Source organism: Nesoenas mayeri, assembly GCF_963082525.1.
Source record: "Nesoenas mayeri genome assembly, chromosome: 2".
Classification (NCBI taxonomy): Eukaryota; Metazoa; Chordata; class Aves; order Columbiformes; family Columbidae; genus Nesoenas; species Nesoenas mayeri.
The window spans coordinates 25,773,894-25,796,367 of record NC_137543.1 but is presented as its reverse complement, the minus strand read 5'-3'; the positions used below and the strand labels follow the sequence as shown (position 1 = coordinate 25,796,367).

At 42.9% G+C, this 22,474-nt stretch overlaps 1 protein-coding gene across 1 annotated transcript; it reads left to right on the top strand.

The window, feature by feature from the left end:
• Positions 1 to 236: 236 nt before the first annotated feature.
• On the top strand, positions 237 to 21,897 carry PLEKHF2 (pleckstrin homology and FYVE domain containing 2). The gene is made up of 2 exons (XM_080340378.1): positions 237 to 307; positions 18,518 to 21,897. Exon 2 carries the CDS (start codon positions 18,532 to 18,534, stop codon positions 19,279 to 19,281), a length of 750 nt encoding a protein of 249 aa, XP_080196504.1. The 5' UTR covers positions 237 to 307; positions 18,518 to 18,531; the 3' UTR covers positions 19,282 to 21,897.
• Positions 21,898 to 22,474: the final 577 nt, after the last annotated feature.

The following is a 22,474-nucleotide window of genomic DNA, read 5'->3' as shown; positions in this document are numbered from 1 at the left end:
TAGTTTCCTGTCCCGAGAACCCTTTCTCCACGAGGTGCCACCCGTGGGTTGAGAAGCGACGGGCCCTCCCGCGCTCTCCCCACGCAGGGCGGCTCCGCGGGGCCAGACCCGCGACCGGCCCGCCCGCCGCGGAGGGGCCGGCACCGCCTCAGCGCTTCCCGCCGCCTGGCTCCGCCCAAGATGGCGGCGGCCCCGCCCCGCGGGCGGTGTCCCGGAGCCCGTCCCCGGCGGCGGGGTGTATGACCGCGGCGGTGCGGGGCTGGCGGCGGCCGGGCGCTGGGGCGGCAGCCGGAGCGGAGCGGGCTAGGTGAGTAGCGTGGGTCCGGCCGCCTCCTGGGTGAGGGGGTTCGGCCGCCGGGGCCGGACGGGGAGGGAGAGAGAGAGAGAGAGAGAGGGAAAAAGAAACTTTCCTCGCGGAGCCTTTCCCCGCCGGGGCTCCGGCCGCTTTTCCGCGGCCATGTTGGGAGCCGGGGACTGCCTGGCAGGGAAGGAGCTTCCCCCAGCGGGAGACGGCGCCGGGCTTCGCTGGCGGCCGCCGTGCGGGGCTGTCCCGCCGCGGGGCCGGGGCGCTCCCGGCCATCGGTGGGCGCAGCTCCGCGTCCCGCCGCGGCGGGAGGGAGCTGGGCAGGGAGGAGCGGGGCGGCGGCGGGTCCCGGGGCGCTGAGGGCGTTGCGGAGCCTCGGCAGCGGGCTCGCCTCCGGGAGCGGGGGATACAGCAGCGGCCCCAGTCCTGCGCCTTACGTAAGTGCCCGAAACTCCCCAACTCGTGACCGCGCCGGGGCCCGGGCGGGACGGGACGGGACGGGACGGGAGCGGCGGGGGAAGCTGCTCCTCGTTCTTGGAGAGAGTCGCCGGGAAAGTCTGCATGCCGTGGGTAAACAAAGCCGCGGAACCGCGAGTGGTGCGGCTGCGAGCCTGAGCTACTGCTGGTGTTGTGTGAAACTCGCATGTTTTGGAGAGGAATGAGACTGGTCTGCTGAAGATACATGTAGCACATAAGGTGGTGTCTGAAAGCGGTTTGGGAAAAGACAGCCATGTGTTTTTCCTCTCGTCTCATTTGAAATCCTGTGTGCATAGACGCCGATATTTATAAATGCAAAACCGCTCATCACAGCAAGAAAGCGATGAGTGAGTCTGCTGAGCAGCACATCTTGGCATCGACTTTGTCCCCGCTAAGAGAAGAGGTTGTAGCTCAAGTTCTGGCATGAAGCGTCGGTGCACGTTTTTGATAACCAAAGCAAACGGTTATATCTTTAACCAGAGATCGAGGACTCCTCTGCCTTCTTTTGGTTGAATTGGTGAGTGGTTCCAGAAGTATCGTTGAGCCCTAACTCAGGCTGTCCAGTGTGCTGAGTACTTACTGTAGGGACTGATGCTTATTTGACACACACCACATCTGAGGCTGTGATGTGCCTGACAGTTTCAGTTCAGATGAGGTTAATACAGTAGGCAAAGCAAGTCTAAAATCAAACCCGCAACATTGGAATCAGTTCTAGAACTGACATTGCTAATTCCTCTTCCTTTCCCAAAATAAAGAGAACTTAAATATTCAGCTCTCAGCTTCTAAGACTTGAATTATTTTAAGGATGGCTCTCTGAAAGAAGGGAAATGTTTAAAGACAGCAATGCAACCAGTGCTGAGATCCTACAGCTTATTTGCTTTGTATGCACTCATCAACATGCAGAAAGGAATTTTTTTACCCTAGAAGGCAATGTTTTTGCTGTTAAACTATATAATCTCAATATTTTTGGCTAATCAAGTGGCAAATAAGAATCTCTCTATAGGTAAATGTCACCTATATCAGCCGAGTTTGTTAAATAACATTTTCCCAGGTGTTGCGCTGCTTATGTGCAAGACAGCAGTGAAAGTGGAGTGTTGTAAGTCCCAAATTCTTCCTTCTGAATGCAAATGGGCCATGTGCCTTTTGATGTGTCTGTGAATGTTGCTTTGCACAGAAGCCCCTGGAGAGGAAGTCCATTAAATGTTAAATGAAAACTGATGGGTAGAAATTTTGAGCTGGAGAAGCTGGATTGCTTTCCTCTCATATCTTATAGAGAGCGGCAGAGTAGTGTCTTTTCACCTAGCAGCAAGTTTTCATTAGATGCGGTGATGAAATCGTTGTTTAGCAAGAGCTGCATTCTATTTCCCTTAAATTATGTACTGAGGCTTAACTCTGGTATTACATGTGTCCCTGGACTAACAGAACATCGACCTGTAACATCATGAAGCCCTTCAGTTTACAAAAATGATCATTGGTGAAATGGTCATTATATTCAAATGGCACTGTGACTTTTGGGTTTTTACCATTGTGGGTAGTGAATGCGGGAAGGTTTGAGAGCACCAGAGAGAGGTGGAACTGCAGCTCCAGGTGAGGTGTGGTATGATGGAGGTTTAAACATCTCACCTTGCCAAGAGCCAATAAAGTCAGGGTACAAATACCAGTTCTGTTACACTTGCAATGTTTTTGGTGACTTGTCTTCACCAAACAGGGCTGGAGGTGTAAAAGTGAAAGCTTAGGGTCAAAGCAGGGTGTGCAGGTGAGCGAGAGTTGAAGTTTTTAATACTTGCAGATGTAATTTTCTGAAAATATATCTGTCAGTTAGAATGTTGGATGAGTCTGCTCGCATGAGGAGTGACTTGACTGAGAGTTGTAGGATGAAGATTCTCCTTTTATGAAAATAAATAATATCGTGCAGAAGCGTTATTGAACAGAAGTGTACTTCATGTTTTTCAGCCTGACACTTTAATACTACATAGTAAAAAATCTGCTCATATGTTTACTTTGTTTTTTCCAAGTTTCTTAAATAGGTAAGAGTGCTGCTGCCGTGGATGTAATAATGCTATTTATTTTTAATTTTTTAGCCTACTAGTGATTGTAAATAATTCAAAGGTTTTAAAAATTTTTTGGAAGAGTGGCTTTTTTTTCTTTGTATCATTATGTTTTACAAAAAAACAGTGTTAAGCATATTCTGTATGTAATATAGCAGGATTTTGGCATTTTCTGTAAGTGTAAAAGACAAAAAAACCCAGTTGAAAGTTAAGGATTTCAAATGCAGGAATATTCTCTCTACACCTCCCCCATTCCTGAATGTAATAAGGTGATGTGCAAGCAGTTACTGTGTTCAGATGTAATCTCTCGTGAAGTTGTACTGATTCAAACAGATACAAGAGGTTGCTGTACAGTGATTTATATTATTTCTATCAGCAGCTTTAGCCTTCACTAGATACCTCTTGTACCTCAAACATATCATTTAGATGTAACTGTTTTACCTTGTAGTACACAGTATGCCTTCTGCAAAAGTTACTGTGTGTTCTTTGACATTTGCATTTCTAAAGTGTATGCATAATTTGCTAATGCAAATTAATATTAAAGAGTGTACAGCACCTGCTGCCATTCATGTTGTCAGATAGCATCTTTCTCAGAACAGTGCAGGTTAACTTCAGTGCAAACCTTGGTGTGCTCTTTGAAGTTTCCTCTAGATTGTGTCATTTTGCTGCAGCAATAAGGGCGTAAGAGCAAAGGAAAATGCCCTGTTGGATGAGAACCACGGGGAGCAGGAGCCGTGCGTTACTCAGGATGCAGTTATTGCGCTCGGAGGGCTGGGTTGTGCTGAGTCCTCTAATACCTGTACTCTGAGTGCTTTCCATATAACTTTGAAATGCATCAAACACATCGGACAAGCGTCAAAAGGGAACAAGGGCAGTGGGTGCATTTCCCAGGAAGGCCACCTACAGTCAGTGGCTGTGGTGATGAGGTTCTTGCAGGAAATGAATCCTTTCCCCTTCTTTGCCTTTACGTTTCTCCTGACTTAGCTGTCAATACTTGGTAATATAAAACTTCAGAGACTGATTTTTCAGTGTACTTCTGTTCCAAAAGCTCTGTGTGACAGTGATTTTTTTTTTCTCCTCTTTCCTGATTCTGATCTAGGTTAGCAGCGTGGAGGCAAGTGAAATACCCTTTTACCACACAGGTTATGACTGAAAAGCTGGTTACATTGAAGACTGACACATTCTATTTATGATGTCATTGTTAAAGCTCTCCTTTTGGCTCTTGTCAGTAACTGTCAAATGTCAGTTTTCTGGGTCTTCGCTGTCCACCTATATGTCACTAGGTATAAAAAAGGGCTTATGTCCCTTGCTCCAGAGGATCAATTCAATGCTTGGCTTATGTATTTTAAATATTGCTGGATAAATACATTTTAAATACTCCATGGGGGTGACCGTGACAGGTCAATAATTGCAGCACATCAGTGTCGTGGAGCTTCCTGAAAATCGTCACATGTGGTTAGATCCCAAGCTGTGTTCCAGCTGCCTGTGTGCCCCTGTTTTCGACTGGGCTGATGGTTTGCAGCCTGGTGACAGCTCTGCCGTGCACATCGGTCCTGGGGCTGGAGCCGTTTGTGGTACCAGTTGGAGCAACTGCTTTCAGAAGGTTTCAATGGTAGGAAAAAGGTTCCCTGCAGCCAGAAATACTTGCCCTTCGTCTGGTCATGCTGGTAAACTAGTGGTAGAAGTTGTTTGGCTTTATTTTTCTTTTAAGGGGTTAAGAATTTTGAGGACCTTAGTATGTCTGAATATTCCGGTTTTCTGCTATAATATTGACAATGTGCTGCAGTAGCACTTCATTTTTAATTTTGCCAAGCCTTGGGAAATGGGAGAGGTGCCTGAGGACTGGAAGAAAGCAAATGTCACTCCAGTCTTCAAAAAGGGGCGAAAAGGAGGACCTGGGTAACTAAAGACCGGTCAGCCTCACCTCCATCCCTGGAAAGTGATGGAACAACTTATCCTTGGTGCCATCTCAAGGCATATCAAGGATAAGAGGGTCATTAGGGGCAGTCAGCATGGCTTCACCAAGGGGAAGTCCTGCTTGACCAGCCTCATAGCCTTTTACGAAGACATAATGAGGTGGATAGATGATGGCAGAGCAGTGGATGTGGTCTATCTTAACTTCAGTAAGGCATCTGACACAGTCTCCCACAGCATCCTTGCTGCTAAACTGAGGAAGTGTGGTTTGGATGACCGAGTAGTGAGGTGGACTGTGAACTGGCTGAAGGAAAGAAGCCAGAGAGTCGTGGTCAATGGGGCAGAGTCCAGTTGGAGGCCTGTATCTAGTGGAGTCCCTCACAGGTCAGTACTGGGACCAGTACTATTCAATATATTATTCATCAAGGACTTGGATGAGGGAATAGAGTGCACTGTCAGCAAGTTTGCTGATGACACCAAGCTGGGAGGAGTGGCTGACAAGCCAGAAGGCTGTGCTGCCATCCAGAGAGACCTGGACAGGCTGGAGAGTTGGGCAGGGAAAAATGTAATGAAATATAACAAGGGAAAGTGTAGAGTCTTGCATCTGGGCAGGAACAACCCCAGGCACCAATATAAGTTGGGGAACCACCTGTCAGAGAGCAGCGTAGGGGAAAGGGACCTGGGGGTCCTGGTGGACAGCATGATGACCATGAGCCAGCACTGTGCCCTTGTGGCCAGGAAGGCCAATGGCATCCTGGGGTGTATTAGAAGGGGGGTGGTTAGTAGATCGAGAGAGGTTCTCCTTCCGTTCTACTCTGCCCTGGTGAGACCACATCTGGAATATTGTGTCCAGTTCTGGGCCCCCCCATTCCAGAAGGACAGGGAACTGCTGGAGAGAGTCCAGCACAGGGCAACCAAAATGATTAAGGGAGTGGAGCATCTCCCTTATGAGGAAAGGCTGAGGGAGCTGGGTCTCTTTATCTTGGAGGAGACTGAGTGGTGACCTTATTAATGTTTATAAAAATATAAAGGGTGAATGTTACAGGGCTGCAGCCAGGCTCTTCTTGGTTACCACCAATGGTAGGACAAGGGGTAATGGGTACAAACTGGAACACAGGAGGTTTCACTTAAATTTGAGAAGAAACTTCTCAGTGAGGGTGACAGAACACCGGAGCAGGCTGCCCAGGGGTTTGTGGAGTCTCCTACTCTGGAGACATTCAAAGCCCACCTGGACACATCCCTGTGTAACCTCATCCAGGTGTTCCTGTTCCGGTGGGGGGCTTGGACTAGATGATCTTTTGAGATCCCTTCCAATCCCTAACATTTTGTGATTCTGTGCTTTTACCCTGTTAGGTAGCAGCCAGCTGCCCGGCCTCCTGAAAGTATTTCTGTAGTGTAGTATTAGGGTTGCTTCCTAAAGTGGAGATTTCTTCACTTACTTAGATCAAGAGCAGCAGAAGAGGTGATTGCACCTGGCTGAAGGAGGAGTTTGTGTTGTTGCTTGGCTTGTGTCTTGTTTAGTTTTGTGGAAATGCTTGGAATTGCTGAGCTGGTAAAAGAAACATCTTTATCGTGTAGCTTCCTTTCCTGTAGCAGGATATCTGAATCTAAAGGACACATGAATGTGAAAATAATGAATATTGATATAATAAAAAATGAGATAGTGATGATGTGTTTATACTGCTGTGCTTGTAAATTGTGAGACTGCATGGGAAAACTTCACTCTGTTTTAAAACATGGCTTGCTAAAGGCAAAAGCCCTGTTGCGTTGCAGTAATTTGTAGGAAGTTAATGGCTCTTGCCTGGCTTGCTCACACTCTCTGTAGCTTGAGCAAGCTATAAGCAATTAGCTGTAGTCTCATCCTTGTTGGACTGTTGGTAAAATTCAGTAGCTTCTCTCCTAATGGTAACAAAAGTAAACTAAACAAAACTTAAAACATTTGTGTGGTTTGTGTTTGTCTTTTTTTTTGTTTTTTTGGGTTTTTTTACACTGGCTGTTTTAAGTACCCATACATAGTAGAAAGACATAGGGCAGTGAACAGCCAGGTGTGTCATAGGTATGCATTCATGAACAAAGGGGAAATAAAATTCTCGGAACTTGAGGAAGCTCATTTCAGCTCTAGATGTTCTGGTAGCTCTCAAGTGCTAAAGCATGCAGGTGCTCTGAAATCCGGGAGGTGCTATTTTTAGTGTCTGTTTGCGTATGAGAGACACACATCAGAAATCCTGTAAATGTTCCCTACTTGTAGGTTAAAGATGCTACAAGAAGCATGCTGGCAAATACTGTCTTATTCAGTAACTGAAGACCAAATCCCCTTTTTCACATAGATTGAGAAATGGCCTGACTAGCCGTTAGCAAGTTGCCTCCATGTGTTCTCTAAATACAGTAATCCATAACAACAACAAACCACACAACCAACCTGGTTTTAGGGAACTGCTTGCAAGATGGATTTGGCAATGCTTCTAGTGTAACAGCTGTAGCTGGATCTGTTTTTTCTATACTAATGATACTGTGTCTTCCCCGCAAAAGAATTTATATACATCTATTTCAAGATTTAAAAGCTGTGTTGATGCTGTGGATTCTCTTAGTTGTGCTGGGTTAGCAAAACTTAAGGCAGGATCTAACTTGCTCTGAAATTGGTCAGATGCTTTTGATGGAGTTTTCATGTCCCTCATGCAATGTCGGTTTAATGTGATATGGTAGTATTTGTGCATGTGGAGTTATTTGCTGTGCCAGATGCGTGCTGCGGTGCTGTGAGCGGGCTGTCGTTAATTAAGCTGTTCCTTGTGAGGCAGCGTATCGGATGGGAAGGGCAGCCTGGAAGGGAGGGGTGAGCTGCGGCTGCCAAACTGGAAAACAACATTTGCTGGGAAAGGCTCTTCAGGCAGCTGAACAACTGGAGTAGAGAAACATTAAATTGTGAACAGAAAAACATATTAGTATTTGGTGTGACAGCCTGGTCGAGTGATCCTTTAAGCACTGGCCCAGCACGTGGGGTTGGTGTCTGCTGGAGCATCTCGAGCTGGAGCAGGGTCCCACACTCCTGTCCTTGGCCCTTGACTCTGAGGCACATTTCTAAGGTGTTGGTCTGTTGTTTGCTGTTCTTCTGATGGCCTTTAGCTACTTGGAACTGCAGAGAACTTTGGGAGGAGCTCAAACTTTTTTGGCCTCAAGATCTGTGGAAGGTGGTTTTGAAATGGTATTCTGTTGTATGTTCCCAGCAATTTGGTTAAGATGCAGTTTGGTAGCTAAGCTAACCACTGCTAGTGCTCCCAATTGCATGCAAATAGAAAGTTAAAATACTAGAGTATTTTCCCGTGGCAGCAAAGATTTGATCTAAATATTGTGTGTTGTTTTGGTTTTTTTCCCCAGTTAATTGTTTGATCATTACTTTAAAAGGGGACGTGTGTTATATAGTTTATAAATACATTGTATGTTTATGCAAACATAGAAAAACTCAGCCTTTTTAGGTATACCAATTTTAGTATGCTGACAGCTGCAAGCATTTGACATGCCCACAGTTGCCTGGATCTTGCTTTCTGTGCTTTGACAAATGAGTTTGATGTCAGATTGGCAAGACTCTTCATGGTGGGTCAGGCCTGCCTGTTCACCTCTGTTCACAGAACTCAAGCTTTTGGGGTTGTGTGGCTGTGTTCTGTCAGGTTTTTTTTCTTTCAAAAATTCCTTTAATTCTAGCCATTGCCTGTTTTCAACATGCATGTGCTGGCTACCTCCTCTGCCTCTTGAAGGGCCTTAACTATTTTCACATCTGGGCTGGCAGTGCCATGTTACCCAGGTGCTGTTCGGAGCCACCTGAGCCTGTATCGGTGCCTGGGGAGTGCTCGGCTCGTCGGCAGATGCATTAGGATACAGAGATGAACCGAGTTTAGGAATTTGCTCCCTGTGTTGCTCCAACCCTTGACTACCAGCTGAGGAATGGAGATCCGTGTATTTCTTTCCAGCAGCAGATCTGTCTCTATTGTGCCAGGCTGCCATGGTTTATTATAAATAGAAGCATGACAGTGGTAATAAGCAGCTGATTTCATTAAAAAGCTGGATCTCTTACAAGAATGTTGCTCCTGGACTAATGCAGTGAGGTCTCTTCTCCCTTAAGAGGCAGTTGAGGAGTTTTTCCAAGCAAGCTGGTGGCGGGCAGAAAATGCAACCACTTCCAGTTGTTCTAGGAGTGGATTGAGGCACTCATGGTCATGTGCTTGAATCCTTCAACGCTGTTTGGATTTCCACTTTTTATCTTTTCTGTTACTACCAAGTGGGAGAAGGTAACAGGAACAGCTCTGGGACTCGACAGTTGTGGATTTCTGTGTCTCTTAAGTGGGTGCCATGTGTTTCCTGCTCGGAGCTGGAGCGCCGGTGTTGCGGCACGTGGCGTCACGGCTGCGGTGGTTCCTCTGGCCCTTGGCCCGGGGCGGGCTGAAGACCGGCTGAACTCGTCGGGCGGTGCAGCCTGCTCTGCTCACCTTGGTTTTCCTCAGCTTTCCTCTATGATTATTTAGCATTATAAGTCATTCAGGACACGGGAGCTGGTCTTTCTGTTCATAAGCAGGTCTGAGGTTTATTGTGTTAAATACCAAACCTTGTGAGAAGTAGATGTGTTGATCTAGGATGGTTTTGCTTGCGTGCAGCAGCTCTGGCAGGGTGCTGACTGCTCAGGGGAGTAGCTTGGATAGTGCAACAGCATTGCTCTGCTCTTGCTGTGCTAGTACATATGCTGCTTGGCAAAACTCATAGCCTTTTGCTAAAAATCGCTTTCTGTACCCAAACGAGCTTCAGAGTGGGCTGAGGAATATAAGGTTGTACATCTTGCAAGATCTACCTAGAAATTATCTCGATCCCCAAAATTGAATTGGCCTTTTTAGGTGTTCCTAGCTCAATTGGATAATGGCTGTTGCAAATTTGAAGAGGAGTGCCCTTGCCATGTAGTTTTGATGATAAAGTTGTTTTTTGTTGTTGTTCTTCATTTAGAATTTACATTCAATATGCAATTTTTACACAACCAGTCAATTAAAGGGAAACAGCAATCCTTCCTTGGAACTTGAAAATTAGAGTATACTAAATAGTAATGTATTGAAAGAATGATTAAACTGTAATATGTTAGGCAATAAAAAAAAGGGATTTCTACGTTGTACCTTCAGGAAGAGTTTTAGTGTCACTAGACTCTTGACAGTCATTTGCAGCAGTGTAAAAGCAAAAAACCAAACAGATCTGTGTGTGTTATTGTGGTAATGACAGGTTTATGATGACATCCCACTAGACAAATGCATGGATTTGCCTTGGACATGACTGAATGCTGAATTGAGAAATAATCTAAGGATTTCTAAAATATTGGCAAGGCCAAGTATTCACAGGTCGCACAGGGATGGAGGAAGGTGGTTGCTGTTCATGTATTTCCAGTGAGGTTTGTGCAAGTCTGTGGCCGGTGCAAGAACATCGGCCAACAGGCTGAGACAAATGAAGGTTAAACCTGCTGGTTCGTACTGGATATACCAGTAAGGGAGTGGGTGAGCTCATGGGTGTTTCCCCACGCTGCAGCCATTGCTCTGCAGGCTTGTGCAGTGCAGGAAGCCGTGTTTTCACAGCGGGGAAGAATAACAAAACAAGCACATTAATGTAGAAAACATTAGGTTGAGATTCATAGAAATGAGAATTGGGAGAGGTTCACAATATCATCTGTTCCCCTTTCCTGCCAGCGTAGTGTTGATTTATGCTTACAGGATGTTTTCGATGTAGTGTTTGGATGAAAATGTCACAAGCATCTTTGCTTCCTTAGAATAACCCAAAGCAGCATTGGTATCGCCATCATCCTTTTCTGGTGTTTCATCTTGTTGCTTTTTTGACTTTATTAAATGCCAATAATTAATAAGGGGGTGAAAGTGGTGCAAAGAAGCATCATCATACATTGCCTTAAGAGAAAAGGAAATAGTTTCTTTGTTTTGTTTGTAAATCAAGTCAAAGTTTCTGTTCTGCTACTGTTACCTTTCTGAATGCTGCAGTCATTAACTAGATCAGTCAAAAGTTATTCTGGATAAAGACTGTGTTGAAGAAGTTCAGAAGGATTTTACAGTCTCCTGCTGTCATCTCTACCTTGATATAGTCTCTTCAATCTCTTGGTCTTTCTTATTTCCTTGAAGTATTGTGATGTAGCTTTTTGTCATTCTTGATATTCACATATTTCAGATATTATCAGGTTATCCTCTGCAGCCTTACCCAGCTGATTACAGTAGCAATGGTGGGACAGTTTGCTAAATACAGCATTTTCGGGAATACTTTTGTGAAGAGAATGATTAGAGAACTGCTTGTTAGAAGGCTGTATTTCTGCTTAAGTGACAAGTGTTGTCTGATGTTTTAAATAGCATCCAGGACAGTGAGCTACAGCACAGGCATCTAGTTGCGGCTGTCATGTCAGCTTTCAGCAGTGATAATGACCTTTAGAAAGCATTTGTCATACTTGTGTCTTCTCTCAACGTAATATTTTTGGGAGTGAAATTTATTTCAATTTCACTTAATGTTATAGTCAAATTGGTCTTTTTGCTGTTTTATAAAAAGCAATTGATGAACAATGAAAATATAAAATTTATATTAAACCTCCCCTGTAGATAATTGTTATAGATGCATTTAAGTAACTATAATATATAGAATGAAATATTAATGAATTCATAAATGAGTTAATGGATACTTAAAACTTCTTTTTCCTCAATATTTTATTATACATACCTAAGAATAGAAATAAAATATAATTCAGTATCTCCTGCTGGTATTTCTATATCCTCTTTAATCCAGCTCTTGTTATTACCTTTATGGTACTTGACAGATAGTGCTGACTTGTGCATGAACATTTGGATTCTGATTACAGCTAATCAGATCTAAGTGCATAGAAGGCTTAATTTTTCCAACAAAGTTGAGATGGGGAAGCATTCAGGACAAGCAATGGTGTCATCCGTCTCTGTATGTATTGAAGGAGCTGCACAGGGGGTGAGGCCAAAGTAAAACTTAAGATTTATGCCGATTTCTCTTCTGATGTGTATCAGAAATGTTGAGTATCTCCTGTGCACATGCTTAGCTCAACAATTTTCAACACCAACACTATTTTCAAAGAATTAGACGTAAGTTTCCTTGAACAGGTTGCATTTCAGGAGTTTACATCGTGTTTTACTTAGCAGTGTTGAAAAAGTCTAGTGTTGTTCTTAAGACATTTAATATTACTAGAGATTAGAGTGATGTATTAGAGTACTGAGGTGCCTTAATAGCTGAAAGTTTTTCCATAAAGAGTAGAGATTTTACTACTTCAGACAGCTTTAAATCAGAGAGGGGATATAGGAGAGTCCTGGGTAACTTAATTGTTAGTAAGTCAAGTTTTGTAAGTCAAATTAGTATGTCTTCCTCTCATAGGGCAAGTGCAAGAGGAAAACTGAATTTGTCTGATGTGATAGTATAATGTATAACAATTATTTGAAACTCATTACTAAAAATATACATAACTATGTACTAAACGACTGATTCTGCCAGATGAACTCTCTTTAAGGAGAGCGTGATGTTTCCCTCTGTAGATCCAAAAGATGAGTCATCTTACAAACCAGTCATTTAAAGCACATTAGATATCTAGTATGTAGAGGCTCACAATTTACTTGTTTCTGTCCTGTAGAAATTTTATTGATATTCTGCATGTTTCAAATATGCAATAATATGTATAATAAAAGAATAGTTCTGTTGGAAATCTCTGTTCAGAGCCTTTAAGTTGTAGAGTCAGACATGATAAAACCTTTAACTTCTTTAACTTTAAACCTTTGACTCTGAACAGAAACTTTTATTATGAAACATGTTACTTTTGGGCAAGAAGGAAAATGGGTTGGTTCAAATGTACCTGGTGGATCAGGGTTGCTGATGTTGTTCATGTGTTTGAGAACGAGGGCTCTGTATGACAACTGGATAATTAGTTAGAAGTTTATTGGATGGCAAAGACTTGTGTGCCTTAATTTAGATCTGCTATTTCTACGTTTTCTTTCTTTATTCCTTTTGCATTTCTCCATTTTTGAGTCTTTTTCTGTTCTCTCTGCTTCACTGTAGCAATATCTAGATCTCATTTCATCTGTCCCAATGGTGCAATCAGATACTGTGGTTAGTGACATTTTTTTATTGCACTTGTGTTACTGCATCTGGCTTGGACACATCCAAGATGTGCTGCTGTGCTGGGACTGGACAGGCCTCTGTATGCTTGGTTTTGAGCTCCTATACTTCCCTCAGCAGCTTAAATACACTTTTTTCTTTATTTTTATTTTTATTTTTTTTTCTTTCTTCACCTTAAAGCTGTCACCTTAACTGTGAATGTGCATAGTAGGGGATGAGATACCTGCATCCTGGTACTGTGGCTCTGAGAAATCTTGCCTGGCTGGTTTGTATTAATGCAATGTGTTAAATGTAATCATAAACAGCCTAATTGGAAAGATGATTATAGATGAACTGGCAATTATGGCAAGGCCAGTAGCATTTCCCTCCCTTGAAGGAGTGTTGATGAAAAATAATGCTAAAAATTAAATGCTTATTAATTAATGCTTTTTTTTTTTATACTGGACAAGACTTGTTTTTGCCCAGGCCAGAAAGCAACGGGGCGCTGCTGGATCTGCTGTATCGCTGAAGAAACCTGGAATCCAGGTTGTGTCCACCTTGTGCACACACCGGTGCCTGTCCTGCACTCTGCAGGGAGCGCTGGTCGTGATCACAGGATGTGCTGAGCTGGGGCGAGGAGAGGTTTTTGTGCTGAGCTCTATGCAGTCTGCACCACTACACCAGAATAGCTTATTTCATCGCATTTCTCCCCTCCAGCACCCTTCTGTTACCTGTGGTTCTGCTCTGATGATCATGCCAACTGCTACAGTGGTAATGTAGTAGTAGAAGACTTTCTTGGCAGTGTTGAATTAGGTGTAGCTGTGTCAGTCACAGTTGCTTTCTTTTTTGATTGACTCCTTACGTCTGTCCTCAATGACAGTTATTCTTCCGTGCAGTTTAATTTGCCCTCTATCAAGGACAGAGCTGGCACATAAACATTTTCTTATTTTAAATAAGACTTGTAGCAGCATTAAGTCCTGGGAGGTTGTCTGTTTGGTCACCAGGATACAGTGGCAGAAAAAACAATTATGTGGGAAGTGGCTGGTCAGTGCACAGCAACCCTAACAGAATTGTTTTCCTGCTGCATTAGTCTGGAATGTTAATAACTGGAGTAAATACATGACTTCCTCAACGTGGGTTGTGTTTTAGGTAGGTGGGTAACTTGTTAATTCTTCAAAGGTTTCAGTAGCATCCATGTTTGCTCACTTTGAAGTTCCCCATAACAGGATACAAATGTAAAACTGGAGTAAAATAGAGGAGCAAGAAGATCTTTATCTTGAACAGAATTGTCATTTCTGTAGAAGCTTCTGGTGAGTAAAAGTAGAAATAACTTAGTGTCAAAGACAGTTCTGCGTATAGTAGAGGAGTTGGGGGTTTCTGTGTCATGAAATATTTTGTCACTTTTAAATAGCATATTACATTACAGAGATGAAAGTTGTTGCCCAGCACCCTCATGGTGAAATGTGCTTACTGAGAGCATGTGTGTGAGAAGGAGCACAAACTGAAGCTATTGCAGCATTTAGAGAGTTGAGATTTATTTATTCAGAAAGGCTGCTAAACCCTGCTCATGGTGCAGCTCTGTGTAGCTAATTTTTCTTACAAGGTGGTCTGTTTGTTGCGATGTTAAGCCTGACAGCCAGTACTACGCTGCAGTCAGGACACAGATCACGATGAATCTGATGTGATGGACTGATCGTCCTTATAGGCAAATGGAGCCCTTCTTGCGTAAGGGCCTGGGGATGTTTGGGAGTTTGTGTGCAAAAAGTGTGAAACTGGAGTCAAACATGATAAAAGTCTGAACAGTAGATCTAAGGTTTTTGACTCCATAGGATCCATAAACTGAGACTATGTATAAGATGCTCCCACTCTTCCTTTAAGTGGAGCTGCCTGGCCTGTTTTGAAGCCCTTGGTTCTGGTCTGTTCCTCATTTGTTTGGGGAAGATTTGGGGCATGTTTTCAGCAATTTGCCATCACTTGGGCATTGCTTTCTTTGATTGGGTTTTGACATCCTTCGTCTTGAGGACAGTAATGCGGTATACACTTCTCATAGTGGCCAACAGCAGAAACTTCTGAAGAAAGTTTTTAGCTGGCAAAGAGGAGGAAATTGCCGCGAACTTCCAGGGTGTGGGTATGATCTGTCATCTTCTACTATGTATCTGAACATGCTTTAGGAAAAGATTGTTGTAATTACAACAGACTGGCAATTGATAAACTTGCATAGCTTTTGGACTCTTGACATCTTGGGGTTAAAAGTACCTTTGTATGTATAGACAATCTTTAAATTTAACCTATTCTCCTTGGTCTGTGTGCTCCTGAGCAGAAGAGGTGGACCTCTTCTCCTAACTTTAGCTCTTACAACTTAGGGATGCCTTCTCTTTTGTATTCCTGGTCTATTTTTTCCCATGATTCATTATTATTTGTAATCACGATACTTTCCAAGTAGTTTCTCATTATGCATTTCTGAACTACCTTTCTCAGAAAAGGCTAGTGAAGGTGAATGAGCATGGACTTTTGATTTTCAGTTCTCTAAAACTTAAAAATGTCAGACTGCTAATTTTTAAAAGTCTAATCTGTGCGGGAAAATACAATTCATGCCATGGAAAGGTGGAGTAATTCATCAGCAGTCTCTGGCTTTTACTGCCTGAATTGAGAGTGGTAGGTGAGAATTTGTTGAATGTTATAAAGTTTTAATCTAGAAGAGATGTGATTATCTTGTCTTTCTTAATGGTCTTTAACTTGGCCTGGATTCTTGCTTGAAGTCCAGTAAGTGATTATTTTCACAACAAGCTGGAAGTACGGTCTTCAGCACAAGTTCTGGAGTCACGTGTCTTGGTGTCAAGCCAGGATGATTATTAAATGATCCCGGTTAGAGTTGTTTTCTCTTAGGTCATCCTAGAGAACAGTTAATTAAAACCTTTAGCCTTTTCTCCCCCCGTTTTCTTCTCCCAGCGACTGGTATTTTGCAAGCTTTCGTGGTGACTTTGAGCAGAGTTTGCTGTTTATTGGCAGGGAGTGCGGAGGTCGCTGAGTTGGAGTTGTGAAGCGGTGAGTACTTACCACAGGTCGCTGCAACTTCACACCACGAGCTTGCTTTGCTGAAACTCCTCTGTGTGACTGTGGGGCTTGGGGGGGATGAGTGTGTTCCATGTGCACTAGCAAAAGCATTTGGCTTGCTGTAATTTGCAGGTAATTCATATAAAAGTGTAAGTTTAGAAGTAGTACATGTTGATTTGTACCTGCAGAAAAGTGTATTCGTTTGGTCTGTCCCCTTTGTACTCTGCTGACTGATTTTTTTCCCATGGGATTACTAAATAACTTTACACTGACCCAGCGACTGACTCTTTGCTTTTTCTAAGTCTGTTGGTTCAGCTTTGGCTCTTACAAAGGCTGTTTGTTGCTAGTATGTTGTTAGGTGGGAATGGTTATTTGGCAGTTAATGGCAATTTAACCCTCAATCCCAGTCCTGAGCTTTGGCAGTCAGGCAAATGAATTTGAGTGCATCCGCCACAGGTAGTGATAGTTATTCTGACTGAAGAACGGAAAGAACTGTTTGTTTTGCAATGAAGATGGCTTAAACTCACTGTCAAGAAAATGTTTTCAAACTGATTGAATGGGGAACCACTGGACAGGGTACGGGAGAAATTCAGTCTTTGTGTGGTGTGTATTTTTTTAAGGTTGGCTGATACCTGGTGAAAATAATATAGGTGTACTTGCTTATGTGCCTTGATGCAGCACAATTAAATGTCTTGAACCCTTTTTATAAGTCAGTTTGTGTTTTGTCTTGACATTCTACAGATGAAAATAATTTCCAATTTGGTGGCTTTGTAATTCTACCAACCATAATACTCATGTATTGTAACTGATGCTGTAAGGCACATGAAGAAAATTCAGAAGAAGTGCTGAGTAATATCTTTAATAGATTCTTCTGTCTTCCATGTCAGACTTTTATGTAAGATGATGCATGTGCAGAGCTTAAAAAAGGTCAGTTTAGTTATATCTGAGAAAGCCAACTTGTCAGACTACTTTAGTGTGGAACTAATTAAATTCTCAGAGCAGTAATTTATAGGTTATTTTTTTAATCACACGTAACGTTGGGCATGAGGATTTGCATAGTCATGGGTAAATGCTTATGTAGATGAGGCCTGATGAGAGATTCCTCTGCCACCACCAGCCCAGTGTTGTCTTGGTTATAGGCTGATGCTGTATTGATGGCAGGCAGTGTAGATTTAAAAGAAAAGGTAGGTGGACACAGAGGACTTCCCAAACTGGTATCGTGGTGGGAAGCACAGGTACTTGGTGCTGGAGCGTTTGTTACTCAGCTCTCCTTCAGACCTGTTCAAAGCAGTGGTTTCTACCAGAGGGTGTCATGAGCACCTGCAGTAGCTGGAAGAGAAAGCCCAGGAGATGTGTCTTGCATGGCCAGAGCCAGGTCTGCCTGTAGTTCCTGCCTCTGCCAGCTCTCGCTGCTCTGTCAAACACTTTTGTGGTCGTAGTCAGGGGAAGCTTGGGGGGAGCAGATCTGGATCAGAGGGGCAGGCGTTTCCTTTGCCTGACTTCTACCCAGGAAGCCCTGGGGTAAAATGTGGGCTAAAAAGTGGTTTGCCAAGGTATGAATCACTGTATTAACTTCTTATTTTCGGTTCCCTGTTGGATACCTCAGGAATCTCACCCTTACAAGAGAGTCTTATTTGCTACTTGGGGAAGGACAAGGGGTGGTTTTAATCTGTAACTGGAACATGTACATTGTGGTTAATTAGCACCTCCTGCAATACGAAGCCTTTGTGCCTGAACTTTCAGCTGGTGCAGGTCACTTGGTGTCTCTCGGGAGCAGGTGAGAGCGGTGTGACTTGTCCTCTGCTCATCTGCCTGTGCGCGTCACCTGATAGTGATGGATGCAGGTGTGGTTCGAGTAGATGAGGAAGGACGGACCGGGGTGGCCCTGCAAAAAGAAGATGACAGCAAGCAGGGGATGAGCCGCCAGCCGTGACTCACTCGCTGCTCCTGGCTCAAGAGTTTGCCATGGAAGCAGGTGGTGGGGGTGTGAGCTGTGGCCTGTACAAAATGTTTCTAGTAGGTAGATTCATGGTTTTAGCCCATGATTTAAGGTTTACATACTGAAAAAGGGGAATACTGAGCTTAGAGATGGTTTCCTATGCGAACATCAATTGCATAATTTTTATTCTGTTAACACTAACATGGGTCTCCAGTCTGCTCAGTTAAGTAGTTGTTTCCATCAATGTCAGAATTTGGAACAATGGATCCTTTCTTTTACCATCCAGGGAGTAGGTGCAGGAGGGTCTGCGGAGAGATGTGAGCATTAAACCAGGATGCAGTAACCTTACCAGAGGGGAAGCCTCTGAGTCTGTTGCCAGAGGCTCTCATGAGCGGTGCTGTGGGTGCTGTCTGTGTGACAAAGATAGCTGTCAGCTGGAGGGAACATTTTTGCTTTTGAAAAAAATACTAATTGGTTGCTAAAAATTCTTAGGTGTTAATACTTATTTAAATCTAGCCTAAATCGGTGCCTCTGAGCCAGCAGGTTCTGTTAGATATTTTAAGAAATGTGGGGTTGGTGCCTTCCTTTGGGGAAGGCTGCTGTTCAATCAGTCCTGTTTTAACAACAAACTTTTCTTATTCTTGGTGTTCCTAATTTTAGGATACTTGTGAAAGATGGTGGATCGCTTGGCAAACAGCGAGGCAAATACTAGAAGAATAAGTATAGTGGAAAACTGCTTTGGAGCAGCTGGTCAACCTTTGACTATTCCTGGCCGTGTTCTGATCGGAGAGGGAGTACTGACAAAGCTGTGTAGGAAGAAGCCCAAAGCGAGGCAGTTCTTCTTGTTCAATGACATTCTTGTTTATGGCAACATTGTCATCCAGAAGAAGAAATACAATAAACAGCACATAATCCCATTGGAAAATGTCACTATTGATTCCATCCAGGATGAGGGAGACTTACGGAACGGGTGGCTTATCAAGACGCCAACAAAGTCTTTTGCAGTGTACGCTGCCACCGCTACAGAGAAGTCTGAGTGGATGAACCACATAAATAAGTGTGTTTCTGATTTGCTTTCCAAAAGCGGGAAGACTCCGAGCAACGAACATGCAGCCGTCTGGGTTCCAGACTCGGAGGCCACTGTGTGCATGCGCTGTCAGAAAGCAAAATTCACGCCCGTCAACCGCCGTCACCACTGTCGCAAGTGCGGCTTTGTCGTGTGCGGGCCCTGCTCCGAAAAGAGGTTTCTCCTGCCGAGCCAGTCTTCCAAGCCCGTGCGAATTTGCGACTTCTGCTACGATCTTCTTTCTACTGGGGAGATGACTGCTTGTCAGTCCACGAGATCAGACTCCTACAGCCAGTCACCTAAATCATCTTTAAATGATGTATCCGATGACGATGATGACGAAGACAGTAGCGATTAAGGACCAAACTTTTTTTTTTCCCACGTGTTGCAATTTGCGTTTCAAACCATACGGAGCTGCATTTGGGGAAGTCTGTAGTGTGGTTCCTCAGAAAAATCCTGTTCTAGCCATAAAATATGCCTGAATATCTTCAATTGCAATGTGCCTCAATCTATGAATTCTCTAGACAATAGTTTTTTTCACTCCTCTGCAGGGATAGACTATTGCAAATGTTATCAGAATATTTTCCGACTTCTCATACTTGAGTTTTGTCTAGGTTATACTTTCGTGGAAGATTGGCGAGTAATACGTACTTTAATTTAACAACCCGTACTTCCTAATGTTACATACTGATAGGTTGTTACGTGGCTTTTTCAGATATGGGGAGGAAAAACTGGTAAGCATGTATGAAACAGTGATATTTTGGTTAATCTCTTAGACCATCGTTTTTTTTAAACATGGTATATAATGAGTTCAAATGTGGCATAACTTGCAAACTTAAATGTCACAAAACTTCGAAATTATCTTGTTTTGCTCTTATTTATGACTTCCTATGCCAAGCGGTGCCTTGTACCAATTGTGCTCGTTCAGGAAGAAACAAATCTATGTCATCTGTATTTGCCTGATGCTAGTGTCGGAGAGATTGTTGGTGCTATTGAAAATAACTGCTGTGTTCAAAGTGGAGCTTTGACAAGGTCACAACCGGGTCCCGTGGTGAGCGACGGAGACCCGAAGGCTCTGCAGATTCCAGAGACTTCAGCGGGATTCTCCTTGCAGGACCTGCCTAAGGGTCGGGATCTTGAGATGAGAAGCTTAAGGTGACTCTTTGCAGGGATTTATGTGTTTTCAGAATGGTTTCTAAGTTTAAAATTTGGCAAATGCACACCGAAATTTTGGTTGGGTGATACAGCATTTGGACGTTACACCCAATGTATATTTGGAAAAAAAAAATCATCTTCAAAATGACACTAGATTGCTTCTTAAAACATTGGTGGTGGGTTTTTTCCCTCCTTTTTTCCTTCCCCTAGGGTTGTATTGGCTTGTTTAAAAATAACCTCATGTTTTGAACAAAAAGCCTGCAAGTATCTGTATAGAATTGGCTTTCCTTTTTACACAGCTGACCTCAGGATAAATGTGAGATGCAAGTTACTTCATTCTAAACGTATATCCAGGACCAAGAAATATGTATTTAAGAACTAGAATGAAATCGTCAGTGCAGAAAATGTCTCTACTGTAGCACTCATTTTTACTTTTAATAAGTTCTTGAATACAGAAATGTCATGTTCCTATATAAATGTAAAAGTTAGACTTGCAAAGACATGTTAAACCCCCAAATTCTATGTTTCTATATTTTTATAATGGTAGCGTCAATTTTGAAGCAGAAAAAACCTTTTTGAAATAGTTGTATGAATATAGTAGCAACTGACTTTATAGAAAAAAAATGTTATTAAACTTTTGTATCTCTTTAAGTGACAATTTCTGCACTGTTTGCCTTGGTTGGCAATAATTGGGTTAAATATTTATTGAATAAACAATCAATGCTGCATATTGCACTAGTGTCCCATTCTGTATGCTGTAAATGTCAGTCATATTTTTTTAATAAAAATTAGCAGAGCACTTCGAAGCCGTAGCCCTCTGTGAGATTTCTGGTAGCTAAAGATGCACTTAGCATCTTTAGGGAGGCACTCTGCATTGACAGTCTGCAATACATTGCTTCAGGTGAACATTGCATTCATATTTTTAGCTTGGGCAGTTTCTAAAAATAAGGGGTTTTTTTTAAAAGCACTGAAGAGTATTTGATCTACTTTGATATAAACATAAAGAGGGGACAACACTTTCTGATGGAGACAAGGGACCAGGAAGATTCTGTAAAATTGCCAGATAGCAATAAACAGTTGTATATGCTCAAAGACTGGCTGAAATAAGTGGTTGCATATACTTATTTGTTGAAAGATTAGAGAATGATGCAGCAGGGGAAAAGAGACGATTCTGAGAAGGCACTTTCAGTTAATAGTGCTTACTTTTTGTACCTCTCTTACTCAATATTTATGTTTCAGGAATGGAGACTTGTCAGCTTCAGTTTTTCTACCAAATCAAAGTACAAACCTCCCCTGTACGTACCTTCTAATGATTAATAAGCATTTTCTTTCTGATGTGATTGTTTCCTCTTCCTCAAGCTGTCAAATATTAACTTGTCTTGTTAGAGAGTCCATCTCCTTGTGTGCTTTTCTCTGTGTTTCTAAACATCCTGCTTACTTTTCAGCCCTTTTTAAGGGGTGGGAAAGGGGGTTGCTGAGAGTTAGATCACATCCTAGATTTTGCAGAATGTTCTTGTACCTACTTCAGATATTTTTTAATCTATGAATGAAACTTGCGCTGTGCTGCACTGATCCCTGAAGCTGTAACCAAACCAATGTGTGCAGGGGGAGCTTTTTCATCTGAAATTGATGTATATGGTCCAAGCTTTTTGAGAAAACATTAAGGAAAAAAAAAAATGTTTTATGGTAATACTCCTATCCCTCAGTGTTTAAAACTTTACAAAATGGACTCAACATCAACTTCTCTTGTACTTAGAAAGGGCTCGTTTCTTACTTTGTAATCTTGTTCTGTCAAATTATTTTATTTACAAATATATGGTGTAGCTTTAAGCCTATGTGTTTTATTTATTTGTTTAACTCTGGGACTTGAAGCGTGACAAGCAGCAGACTGGCAAAGTTGGCTTTCGTTGGAGCAGTGGCAGTGAGCCCCTGGAAGAGGCTGGAGGGACCCCTGGGTCCAGGGGTGCTGGCTCAGCTCTGCGCCCCATCATAGCACCGCTGGGGATGAGACTTCTCATGGTGTCAAACTGAGGAGGAACTTAGTGCTTTCCTGGAGCTTCTACACTCTTAAGGTCTTAAAATGGTGATTAAATACGGCCACTTTCTGTATATTTTATGCAGTTTTTTGGTTGGTGGTAGTCTTTACCTGCTCTTTTTTGATGAGCTTTTGAAATCCCAGGGAAGGAAAGCAACAGCCGTGCCTGCAGCGTCTCTCTTGCAAGGCTCTGCTGTCATCTTCTGCCTTGTAGAAGATGCTATTTTGAAAAAATGAAGTGTTTATTTGCTTGAATAGAGTTCACATTTTGCACATTCTTTGCCAATACTTCATGGTTTGTTCACTGGAAATATGAAAGGGAAGAGTCACTCTTCTGAAGGTTTTGAAACCTACTAATTTT

Bases quoted from the DNA above. Each gene is read 5' to 3' on its own strand.
- PLEKHF2 (XM_080340378.1), top strand. From the start codon at position 18,532: ATGGTGGATCGCTTGGCAAACAGCGAGGCAAATACTAGAAGAATAAGT.